The 13,200-nt window shown below is 37.7% G+C and overlaps 1 protein-coding gene across 1 annotated transcript in view; it reads left to right on the top strand.

Moving 5' to 3' along the window:
- Positions 1-7,145, top strand: part of CDYL (chromodomain Y like) — a 108,836-nt gene extending 101,691 nt beyond the window's left edge. The window contains exons 6-7 of the mRNA XM_051799076.1: positions 3,352-3,495; positions 4,501-7,145. Of these exons, the coding sequence (XP_051655036.1) occupies positions 3,352-3,495; positions 4,501-4,659 (303 nt within the window). The 3' untranslated portion in view covers positions 4,660-7,145. The remainder of the gene's footprint in view (positions 1-3,351; positions 3,496-4,500) is intronic.
- The last annotated feature ends 6,055 nt before the right edge of the window (positions 7,146-13,200 follow it).

Here is a 13,200-nt window from a genome sequence, read left to right as displayed (position 1 = left end):
ACTTTGATCAGATCTAATGACTAATTGTATACTGTCTGGATTTAGTTATTAGAAGAGAATAGAAAAGGTAACTGAAATAGATTAACAGTTATAAGAGTATCTTTAATATTTTAGCATGTTTCAAACTACTGATTGTTCCTTTCCCTTTTTATTTGGCCATCCATCTGCTCATCCATCCATTCCATCCATCCTCGTCCTTTAGAGACTTGTGGTTGTTACTTTTAATTTCTTTAGAAGTTGTACAAAAAACACAAGAAGCTCTTCCCTAGTATACTCTTCCATGTGTGTTTGTGAATGCTTTCATTTTTAAATATAAAGATTTAAATTGAAAGCTTCCAGTGCTAACAATTCCATAATGTTCAGTGCAGAAGGGGAGAAAAAAAATCCACTGTTTTCATACTATCCCTGACCCTCTGCAGTATAGCAACGTTGGTGCTGTATTGGACAAAATTGAACTTTACTCAGCAGATTTCATGAAATATGTTCACAATCCATACTGAAGACTTTGATAAAGCAGCATGCTTTTCATCTCTAAAAGGGAGAGAGAAGTCAGCAGAAGGATGAGTGAGATGCAAAACATTCAGGGGGGAAAAAATTAAAATATCATACAAAAGAAAGAATTAAGTGCTCTGTATGCATCATAAAATTTTCTACAAATGTATCAATTCAGCAATATTAGTCCCACCTTTAACTCTTGTAAGTCAGATTCAGTGCAATGTTGTTAGCAGCAGCAGCTATGTAAAAATCTTCAATTGCAAGATTGCTGGAAATATTTTTCCTGTGGGATCAGTCTTGGCTAGTGAACAGGTCTATCATTGATAGTTTTTTTTCACAGAACACATTCAACAGCAGTCTTATTACAGGAAATCTGAAGCCCAAACCTTGGAATTCAAAACTGATACGGCATATTGGGAATACCAAGAATTTTAGACGTGTTCTCAAACTTAGCTTTTAAGTATGAAAATAATCTGCAGTAGAGATTAAGGTGACATCTGTATGGAGAGATATGCTATTGTGTGTTTGCTGTGGAGTTCTTGCTCTGGTTGTCTGGTCTGGGTATAGAGCACAGGAGCTGTGTGATCAAGCATCACACACTGGGTTTCCCTGTCAGTCCCCAGTATGCTTGGCAGTATTACTTGTGCTTTTCTGTCAGTCATGAGGGGTACACGTTTCCATAGTGCCTGTAATCCACATCAGAGCCAGGATCTCGGGTTTTACAGACACCAGCTGTCACCTGATCATAGTGCAAGAGAACTGAGATGCTCATGGCCCCAGTGCCTGTGGCCTTGCACGAAAGGTCCCTGGGGAGCCTCAAAGCCCTCACTGTGAAAGAGAGGAGAGGAAGTTCCTCTGTGGAAGGAGAAAGACAGACTGGGTAGAAAATGAAGGTTTCTAATGAGACTCTTATGTTAGTGAAATATTTTTATCAACCTCATTTCTGTTGCTATATTATTACCTTTCTTGGAAAGTAACCACAAGTGTGTTAATTTTTACAGCAGGTACAAGGCGTGATTATATGGTTAAAGCTTGTATAGCAGTGGGTCTCCAGCATATATTGTGTATAGATCAGAAGTGAAGATGCCAAAGCAAGACATTTCCCTTCAAAACCTGTTAAGTGAGAATATTAATGGGAATGCTCATTTTGTGTGAGGCTTTATGCTAATGTTGTGTTACAGATGGCAGAAATAAGGTAACTGCACCATTCTCACTTAAGTTCTTCCATGTTCAGGAGAATTCAGCAGTTGCCACTTAGTTTTAGGAAAAAAATTATCAAGGTTTTCTAGCATTAATTTTTATCCATGCTACCAAAGATACATGTGAAGAATATGTAGGTCTGACCAAATGACTTAAATTTTTGCCTTTCCTAATTACTATTTAGATTGACTTCACATTTTGATCTTTGATATAAACATTAAGTATTTTTCCAAATTATTTTGAAAGAATATCCACATCTGCACATCTGCTTAGGAAAAAGGATATCTCTTTTTAGACAAGCTTGTGTACATCACTGATTTTTAGCTAGCGTTCCAGGTTATTATTATTCACATATATTCTGGAAAATTAGAGGGAATGGTTAACGAACCTTTATATTTAATTTTGCATTCACAGAAGGTAGAACTATAGGAGTATAGAATTTGATCATAGTGCAAGAGATTTGGGGTTTTTATAAACTAATATGTGTGAATCACAGCTTTCTGTATTAAGTATGAGAGATGTGCTGATGATAAATTTTAAGGAAGGAAATGCCGGTAGCATCCAGATTTTGTATTTCATTACAAAGGGGCAAGTAATAGACAGCAGATATTAGACTTCAGATTGCTTCATCTGCAAAATGTCAACACCCACAGTAAATAGATAATTTGAGGTCCTTAATTGAAAGTTGCTGAAATAATTACCAAAACTTTCAGTATTAGAAAACATTTAAAAACTCCGAATTTTGCCCTCAAGTTTGAGTGTTTCATAGCAGCCTTATTTCCTATATTTCAAGAGTCCAGTAATGGGTTTGTCATACTCTTCAGTGCAAATAAGTCATTAAGAAACAGTAAAACTGATTCTTTTTTTTTCTTGGCGTTTAGTATTACTCTGACTTTTTAGTTTCCACTGGCTGTTTCCATGCAGATGTCACTGCAAACAAAGTTTAACTATGTAAGAAACTTTACTAAAGGTAGAATTAAAGCAGTTGTAGGACAAAGCTTTAATGGGGAAATTAGTAAATAAGGAAGTGCATGATAATTACAAATCAAAAATATTTACAGAACTGGAGACCACCTTGTTGCATAGAATGTAGTAGTCAGTTCTGTACCTTTAAACTATGTGCAAGACCTTTTAAATACTGTTGGTTTTTAATAAGACTGCTATATAAGATTTTGAAAGGATTTATCAGTTCAATGTTGAACTTCTGGAGAAGATGTGAATGTTTATTTTCTACGAATTTGTTCAGAAATTGGCATACCTTATTATAAAGGGCAAGCTGATGTATTCTTTGTTGTTTTACAAATTTGCCAGGCATTAAAACCTATTACCACATATACAGATAACCAAGTCAGCAATATTGCAAGAAAGCCAGAGTTAACAAACATTCACAGCCAGGAAATAACAAAATATATTTTCACATTTAACCCTTAATCATAGACCTCCATATTTTAATAACTACTGACAGAGTACTAGTCAACAACATGGACCAACTATCTGTAGGCCAGTCTTTCTCTTTTTTAATTAAAACTTGGAAGAGCTATAGTAAAAACTATTTCAAATAGTGCAGGCATTTTTCTTGTTTGTTTCAAACATTTTTCCTTTAATGAGTTTTGTCTCATTACATTTCATACCAGAAGTAACTTTTTATCCCTTCAGGCCAATGAAATGTTGTTCAGTGGAAGGAAGTTGACGGCGCAGGAAGCTTGTGCCAAAGGACTCGTCTCTCAAGTGTTTTGGCCGGGAACATTCACACAAGAAGTAATGGTTCGAATTAAAGAACTTGTCACATGTCATTCAGTTGTAAGTTTCCTTTATTTTCTTACATTTTTATAATTAGATGAATAAAAATTACTCCAAGTACTATTAGATTGCATTGTTTTGTCCTCCAAAAGCAAAAGAGACCATTTTCATGAAACAAGGACTGTATTATAGTATAGCAATGGGTTCTGACATATTTTTATGTATCTTTCTGTTTCTTGGGGTTTTGGTTTGTTTTTTTTTAAAATTTATATCTAACTCTTCTTAACCATGATGTACTCTGGCATATAATAAAGGACATAAACCAGCATTGGATTTTTTATAATATAATTTGGTTTTAACATAGTTGCTTAAGTCCAGCTTACTCTAACCAACAATGTGAACAGTTGCCCTAATATCTGCACAGAAACACAGAAATCTTGAATTGTCTTGAGTTGTAATTTAAATTACCATGGAAATAAATAGTCTTTGACATTATGTTTAACTTAGTTTTATGAGTAACACCTAGTGCAGTCGTGGTTGTGTGCACTACTGGGAGTTGCACAAGACAGCTAAAACTGCCACTATTTGATGCTTTTTTGCAAGAAAAGGTTCAGTACAAAATAACAGTTCTGTGTGTTCTGTGCATTAGAAGTGTTGGATTTTAAAGCAAGTTAAAAGTTTTCTAAATGGAAAAGCAGATGAGATTTTTTTCAGTGTATCTTAAGTGCTCAAGAAATTCAAGATCTGCCTAGTTATTAAAACAGTACTGAATAATAGTGTTATGTGCGTACCAAAATGGACTTGGAGTTTTCCTTAGTTATAAGACCATATTATTGTTATTTTATTGTTTTTGTTATTTCCACATTTTCCTGCACTTTTAAATTGTGCTGGTATAAGGTAAAAGAAATTTTGTGTGATACCACATGAAAGACTATGAGAAATGTTTCTTATAGTATGCCCATGAATTGATCAACTTCTGGATCTGTCCATAGAACCTGTAAGTGCATGTGTTGCTTAGTTCTCATGTAATGCTAACCCAACTCCCCTTTTTTATTTTTGGCCTAGGTACTTGAAGAATCCAAAGCTTTAGTACGTAACATCATGAAGGTGGAGTTGGAACAAGCAAACGAAAAGGAGTGTGAAGTTTTGAAGAAAATCTGGGGCTCAGCACAAGGGATGGACTCAATGTTAAAATATCTGCAGAACAGAATCGATGAGTTCTGATGAGGTGCCCATTGACACTGGAATTGTATTTCTTGGACATCAGGGCAAACAAAATATGCCCATTTTTAAAAAAAAACTATATAAACTAACCCCTTGTTCAACTTGGGAACAGGAGTGGACAGACACACACCCCTCCCCTTTTATTGTCAAGGGGTTTAAAAGTACTGTATCACTTAAATTTGAACAAAACTCCTTTTTCCCTGATTGTTACATGCAGATATATATACACACACACAAGTGTATATGTGTGCATATATATATGTCTTTTATATATATATATATAAATGTAATATGTGTGTGAGAGCGTGTACGTAGACACACACACACAAGCTAAAAAATGATAGAGTGCACTACCAAACATCTCTTTAAAAGCTCTAGTTTTTGTTATCTTTGGCTAGTACTGTATCAAATAGAGAATTAATTAAAAAGTGAATGGTGTTGCATTATTTTCTGTGTGGCAGGGAAGTCTGGAATAATGCTTTTCTTTTTCATGAGAATACAGAATTGAAACGGGTATTAGCCAGCCCTTACTTTCTCTACCCAATGAGTCAGCTAAGATACAAGCTGTTGTCTCAGAAGAAGGTTGAAATACCTCAAGTAATGGAACATTCTGAAATTTTGGGGAACTAGACCCTATTAAGGTTAAATCACACATATCCCCAAAAAGAGAGTGTGCTCAGGATGATTGCTAAGAAAACACTCTGTCCTTTTTTGGGAGGGAGGTATAGAGGGGTGGGAGGAAGGGGGCAGGAATATGTTTGATTCTTACCCAGACAGCATGAAGAAACCACTGTCTCTTAGGGAAGGGGAATGAGGGAAAGTGGGAGGGAAACAGAAGGGGAAAGGAAAAAAAAAAAACACAACACAAAAAAGCTCGTTTTGCAGTATTAGTGAATCACTGAATATCTTATGTATGAATATCCTAAGTTATAAGTTAGTTTCAGTGGGTTTTTAAAAAGCCTCTCTGGGTTTGTTTTGTTTTTTTGGTTTGTGGGGGGGGTTTTTTGTTTGTTTTTTTTGTTTGTTTCTTTGTTTTGTTTTTTTTTAATAACTACATAAGTGCTTCTGTTGCTGGGTGAGAATACTACTTTATATACAGTTTGGGTTTTGTTTTTGGTTCTTTTTTTTCCTATTTGCTGGTTTAATTGATGTATTACACCAAAAATGCATTTTATGTTCATAAATTTTAGTTTCACTTAGAATATATTATTTAATAAGTTAAAATTCTTTTGGCACACTATTAAGTAAAAAAACAAAAAACCTTTTAAAAAAACTACCTTATATTAGATGTTTAATGTTCTTTGTCTATGCTTTTTTATTATTTGAAATATACACTATATGCAGTATGGTGTAAAAGAGTGCCCTGTGTAAATAGACCTATTTTGCATTCCTTTCAGGAGTGGTTATTGATTCCTGACTGCAGATATCTATTATTACTTGGGTATCTGTGCTTGCAATCTTATTGAATGTATTATGAAGAATGAAAAAGAAATCAAACCTTATTTTTGTACAGTTTTGAAGTTTTTACTTGGAACTGACCCACCTCCCCTTCCCAGTGGAGAGCTGTACAGTGTGTAAATCTGCCTTTACCTTGGATTGGTACAGTATTTTTGCATCTGTGGGACCTACTTCTTTGTTCTAGTAGTTTGAACTATATATAAACTGTACAATCTGTAAAGTTTTTATAGAATAAATATTCAGCTGTGAAAACTGGTTAAATAAAACTAATATTTCTTAACACATTTTAAATGTGGTTCTCTCATAGAGTTGTCTTTTTCAAAGACATTTTCGTTCTGATTTTAAAGTAAAAGTTGCTGAAACAAATCTTGTAAATTAGAGGCTTCAATATTTATGTGGGTTTTTTTTAAAAGCTCTTAATTTCCTTAAAATTAAAACATGAATATTAGTTTATAGTTGCAAATTACATAGACATTTTCTCTTACAGGATGTAGACAGGGGAAGAAGACATAGAAAGTAATTCTAATTTCAATTATTTTGTTACAGTTCTAAACGAAATGTAAATGTTTCTTTGCAATCTCTTAAAAATGGGTCATTTTCCCTACAATGCTGCATTTAGGTTAGAATTCCTCAGTTGAATTTGTTTTTATTGAAAGGGAGAAGGAAAGGTACTTTTGCCTACAGTTCTATAATATTAAACCTTTTGGAGTTTGACTCTAATTTATATAAAGATCCCTTTTCTTGCACCTATAAAGGCATAGACTCCATCTATGTCATCTCAGGAATTGTTTATGCTTTCCTTGAACCATGAAAGAACTTTAGGTCCAGCCTTCTGTTACATTGAAGATATTTGAATTGTACATTGAAGGTACAGGCAATTCAACTGAAAAAATAATTCTACTTGCTTCATTTTTTTTGGTGTGTGTGTTACTATCAGTCAGGCTGTTACGCTGCTTACAGTTTGCACGATAAGATGGGAGTAAGTTGGTGGCTATGTAAATTCCTGTCTTTGACTGGAAAAAGTCCTTAGTTCAGGCCCATTCCTGTAAACTGTCAGTGTCACTGTGCAGTTGCCCTAACTTTACATTAAAAGCAGTAACTAACTTGACACTATTAGCAAATTATGTTCTGAATTAAAAATGTCTAGCTTTTGTCTATATACTGGACTGCAGGGATACTGTTTCGTCAGGAAAATACTGTTCCATTCTTTCCAGTATAGGTGAGTATCTTTTCATGTGAGCGAAGGTTTACCGTTCTCTGAAATGGGTAACATTCCAGGCACTAGCAACCACAGCGAATTGACAAGCACTGGCAACTGGGTTGCACTAAGGCCATAGAGTATGCATTCCACACTGAAGTTCTATCACATTCAAGTTCATTTTTGGAAGAAAATAAGAGAAATTTTCTCCTGATTAGGAAATGGTACCAGAGAGACACATGGGTTGAATGTACTTGGAGCTGTTTGAAAGCCACTTGTGTGCCTTAATCCTACCTTCTGCTGGTATGTTACTTTCAGCAAAAATAGGAAGCAGAGCAAAGTCTGAACTCTGGGTAAGATAACCTACAATAAAAGGTGTTTTGGGGTAATCTGAAGGTCTAAACCCACCTGTAGATTTTTTCCTTGTTCAAACTTCGGAATTTGTATGAATCCAGGATTTGAAACAGTTTACTTGAGCAAGTCCTTCACTGGATTGCTGACATTGCTAAAAGACACTTCTCTGTCCTTCAGAAGCTGCACCATTTTCATTCTGGAAAACAGGTTCGGGGAATTAAAGTACTTTTTTAGATGGGAATAATTTCTTAAAGTCAAGTATACATAATAGAAAAATAATATTATACATAATACTAATAACAATAATACATAGTACTGAGCTATAAACTACTTAACTTTACACAGATATAGTTCATACTTTACCCAAATAGTAGGACTGCAAACAGCTACGAAATGAGGCAGCAAACAAAACATTTCTGGCCAAATGGACAGGAAAAACTTCCTTCAATAAATGGAGCCTGTACTTTGCCTAGGTTTGTTGGTAGAGGTTAAGGCACTGTCACATTCATCTGGGACATTACAAGTATGCTTCTGAAGAGAGTAGGAAGAAGGAGATGCCTCAACTCATTTACAGTTTGCCACATGATTTTCCATCCTGAAGAACTGCCAGTAGTTGTCAACATAGTCTGTCTTACAGAGCTTGTAACAGAGTCCAAGTTGGCAACCTTCAGTCCTGCAGCAGGGGAGCTCAGTTATACTGAAGATGGCACACTGGTGAATTTGTCTTTCCAAGGAAAGAAGGATCAGGAGGAGAGCCCAGTATAGCACAAGATCACCATGGTCCTGCTTTGTACAGCCCCTCAGATTTCTCTAGAAAATACTTCACTCACAGGTCTCAACTTTTTTTTTTTTTTTGTTACTCGTGAGACTGGCAGACTAAATCACACACTGGGCTTCCTAACAAGCGAAAAACAAATATAATTACCTCTTGAGGAACTCACAGGATGAAAAGTGGATTGATGTGCACAGATTTTGAAATACAATACAAAATGAGAAGATGGGTATGGAATTCCTGTTCTCATCCCTCCTGCACAGGGAAAAATACAACAAATAAGGGGAATTAGAAACCACCAAAAAACAGCATGTAAGAAGTCAAAGGAGCTGCAGGAAGAAATAAAGGAATAGCAGATATTGTCCCTAAAGCCTTCATTCTTACCGTGCTTAGTTCTGGAAGAGCTACAATGGACAAGAACACCAGATGGACATGTACCTGTTCCATATAGTTTGGAGGACATCATTAGTACTTCTGCCTAAACTCATAGAGACTACAAGTCTCATGTCTGCAGGCCCTGGCCTCACAGGGGACTTCATCCACCCTGATATCTCCTGGAAGGACATCTCAGGGGAAATCTCAGCAATATACATAAACACCCACCGGCAGGGTGCAAAGAAAATTGAGCCAGGCTCTCCTCAGCGATGCCCAGTGACAGGACCAGGGCAGTGGGCACACACTGAAACACAGAAGGTTCCCTCTGAACATCAGGAAACACGTCATTACCGTCAGGGTGACTGAGCACTGGCATAGGTTGCCTAGAGAGGTTGTGGAGTCTCCATCCTTGGAGATACTCAAACTTTTGAACATGGTCCTGGGTAGACAGCTCTTGGTGGTCCTGCTTGAGCAGCAGTGGGTGCGACCAGATGACTGCTAGAGGTCTCTTCCAACTTCCACCATGCTGTTAAAAAACCAACCAAACAAAAAACAACTTGCATTCATTTTCCAGATATCCAGTCGTCATCCACAAACTGCTCCTATGGCTGGGACTGTAGGCTCCTCAAGCTCTGCAGCCTTTAGTCAGCTTTTTGTGCTGGATGACACCAAATCATCCAGAACAAAGTACAGCTCAACTAGTGTTTCAGGTAAAACAGGGTTAAAATTTACCCTGCCTTGAAGAAGCATAAAGAAAATCATTAATGCAAAGAATAAGAATTTGTTTCTTTGAGGATAAACAGGATTGCAGTACTTAACCAAAACAAATTCATGCCTTTTGCAGTACCTGAAACATTGCTTTGGCCTCAGCAGCTCCTTGAAATTTTGAATTTTTTTGCAAGATCTGCTTCAATCAAGTGGAACAGTAACCCAGCCACTGGCATTCATGCTTGAAACATAACCACAAGGACTAGCCAAGAAGACAGCACAGCGTGAGCCTTTAGGTCCAGTGTAACACGTCTGTACCATATCATCTGGATATAACTTACATAATTGCTTTGGAGTGTGCGTTTAGTAAGTCTGCAGGGTGAGAAGTCAAGTTATAATGCTGTAATAAACCAGTATTTCCCAGATGCTGTTTTTCCAGGAGTCATAACCCACCTCCAGCAAACTGTTCTGTAAAACTGTACCATTTGTCTCAGTAGGAAAAGGCACTCACTGAGGCCAACCTCAAAGTCATGTCCTGAGTAAACTGGCTGCCGACAGTAGCAGCTTCTGTGAAATACAGATGCTGCTCCTTACAACTATGAAGTTTTTGGAATTCACTGAGTTTGTCAAGTTGGACTGGGATCTTTAACCAAACAGTATTATTAAAAAAACCAAAACAAACTCAAACCCACCTGCTATGCCAGGAATAACTAAGACGAACGCTTCTACAGGAATCATGCTTGCACTACGCGATGTAAAGTAAAAATGACAAAATATTGTAGGGTTTTTTTCCATGGTCAAATATCAAAAGACAGACACAGCCCCATATTTCTTCCCTTTTCTCCACAATCACACACCCACCCCTCCTGCCTTTATGCTTAGAAAGAGTGGTGGGGATTTAAGCTGGAAACCTGATAAATCCAGAATTTACATGCTGGAAGCATTATTTTGGATCTAAATAACAGTTAACAAAATTAAAACAATTCAAAGCTGGGAGTTTTTGAACTGGATGACCCCTTGAAATAAAGGGATCAAAATCAGAAAACAAAGGAAGCCACCATGGCCATTAGAAGTTTTTCTGCTCATGCATCTTGGTAGGCTTCTCAGACCCAATCATGGGAAAATAGGAGTCTGCAAACTTAACTTTGTGATCTCAAGAGCTGTGTAACACCCACAGAAGTATTTCTGAAGACAGTATTATGCTGTGTCTTGGAATACTTGAAGATACACTTTCATTTTTGAATGTTTCTGAAAAAATTACATGTTCATTCATGCTGGCAGAAAATTGTAATCTGGATAGAAATTAAACAAATCTGTGCATCCAGGGGAAGAAAAAGACAAAGGTCAGGTCTTGAAATCAATTTTCTTGAAGAAAAATAAACCAAAACAGCCAGTCAGATGGAGGAACTGGGGCAACAATTCCATAATCTTTTGGACATTTTGGATAATCTCTTTCAGCCCATGAGAACAGATTTAGTTTCCCTTAGAACCATAAACATCTGAAGTCATTGATACTAGTCTGTGGGGCAGTAGAATTAGTTCTGATTCTTTTAGCAGAAGATCTTTGCAAATTGTTAGTCCTAATGATGTAAGGCAGGAAATTTGGAGACCTCATACAACCCAGCTCTCAGGTAGAATAAACACTTAAAAACTAATTCACATTCCTGATGCTTCTGAAAGGTCCTGGCACAAGAAGATAGACTATTGCACTTAATACTTTGAAAAAATGCAGTCCCGAGGTCTACAGTTCAGATTCCCCTACAATGGAGACCCCCAACATCACACCAACCATTCAGATGAGGGCAAATGTAATTTTTCATATTCCTTCAATTATTACATGCTGCTACAGATTTAGGCATCATAACTCAGCAAACAGGTTTTTTACAGATATTAAACAGTTTAAACGTAAGTGGTTGAAAGCATAGTTTAAAAAAAAAAAAAAAGCAGTAAAGTGCACAAAAATTATATTAATGGGGCACCTCAAAACCTGAAAGTAAGTGAAAAGCCAATATTAAAATGCCATTCAGCTCCCTCACTACACTTGCTAACAGCAAGACAGGTCCACCCAGTGCTCACATGGTAAGTTAATGCTTTGGGAGCAAAACTCACTGAACAAGACATGTTGCACATCTGCTTCTAGACAGTTCTTCACACACAGGCATTAAAACTGCAATTTTGCCACTGAACCAGTTACCACTGATCCTCAGCATGTCAATTAAGATCTCGCTCTGTTTCAATTCCCTCTCTAATAAATTGGTTTTGACTACTGAACTTTCAAAAACAAATAAAAACAAGTATGAGTGGAGACCTTGTACCTGTCTACAGCTTCCTTGTGAGAGGGAAGAGAAGGGGCAGGCACTGATCTCTTCTCTGTGGTGACCAGTGACAGGACCCGAGGGAATGGCCTGAAGTTGTATCAGGGGAGGTTTAGGTTGGATATTAAAGATTCTTCACCCAGGGGGTGACTGGGCACTGGAACAGGCTCCCCAGGGAAGTGGTCATAGCACCAAGCCTGACAGAGTTCAAGAAGCATTTGGGCAATGCTCTCAGGCACATGGTGTGACTTTTGGGCTGTCTTGTGCTGGGCCAGGAGTTGGCCTTTGTGATCCTTGTGAGTCCCTACCAGCTCTGAGTATTCTGTGATTCTATTATTCTAAGTAATACAGCATGCTGTAGTGCTAATATACATAAAATAATTCAACAAACAAGTCATAATAAAAATTCACAAGAAATTCCTGAGAGGGGTTGCTTGGCAGAAAACAAATGTAATTTTTATTTTTTGTCTATAAAAAGACATGCACAGTGTCTCTGACTTCACATTCAGAGACTTCAGAAATCCTCAGCAGAGTTTTTGTATCCCAAAAAGTTGGTTTGAACCCAGGGAATACCCTGATGGAAAGTTTCTGGCCAGCAATACACTATAAGCTGACAACACCATCATTATTTCCCTGTCTTTGACGTTCCTAGAGCTCCTCCAAGTTCATACTGATGAAGAGCATCTGTAACCAGAGAAGAGCTCCAGCACTAACAGCACGGGCTCGCGGCACTTTCCGCAGAAGTGTGTTATCACTGAAGGACAACAGCCCAGCAGAACAAGGCACTGGCGAGATAAGCACTGGATTTTCTCTCTCGGGCCACCACCTCAAACTGAAACCACTCCACAACGGAGAATCAGATCATCCCACCCAGAATCTACAGGAAACATGGGGAAGAGAGGCACAGCTCCTCCGCAAGGATGACAGCTGAGATCAAGGATCTCTTACATCTGTTTTTCTTACCGTGCACAACAGAAGCTCTGCTCAAAGCACTGTGCAAAGGCTCCCATGTGCTGGGCCTGGGCTGCTGCCACGCTTGGCCCTGCAAATCACTGGCGATAAAAGAGCAGAGTACAGCACTGCTCAGCTTACAGACTTGCCCAGTGGTATCCACACACTATCAGCACCTCGCAGGCTTTCTTGTGAAGGAAGCTGCGATCCCAACTCAACCGGCAACAAGAAACTGCACCTTCCAGCATGCTGTCCTTGATAATTAAAGCCACGCATATCTACAACCTAGCGTTGGAAAGGAGTCATCCAGGAGCCTGACAGAAGCAGTGGTTTATTTCTCCTGGAGACTGTGGGGCCAGAGGCAACAGTGTAGTAAAGACTACCTTACCCAAAGTGCCCTCAAACCACAG

The sequence above is a fragment of the Manacus candei genome, unplaced genomic scaffold, assembly GCF_025592945.1.
Source record: "Manacus candei isolate 608988 ecotype Guabito, Panama unplaced genomic scaffold, ASM2559294v1 h1tg000049l, whole genome shotgun sequence".
NCBI classification, from domain to species: Eukaryota; Metazoa; Chordata; class Aves; order Passeriformes; family Pipridae; genus Manacus; species Manacus candei.
The sequence above is the reverse complement of the archived record's forward strand: the minus strand, read 5'-3'. Positions and strand labels throughout refer to the sequence as shown.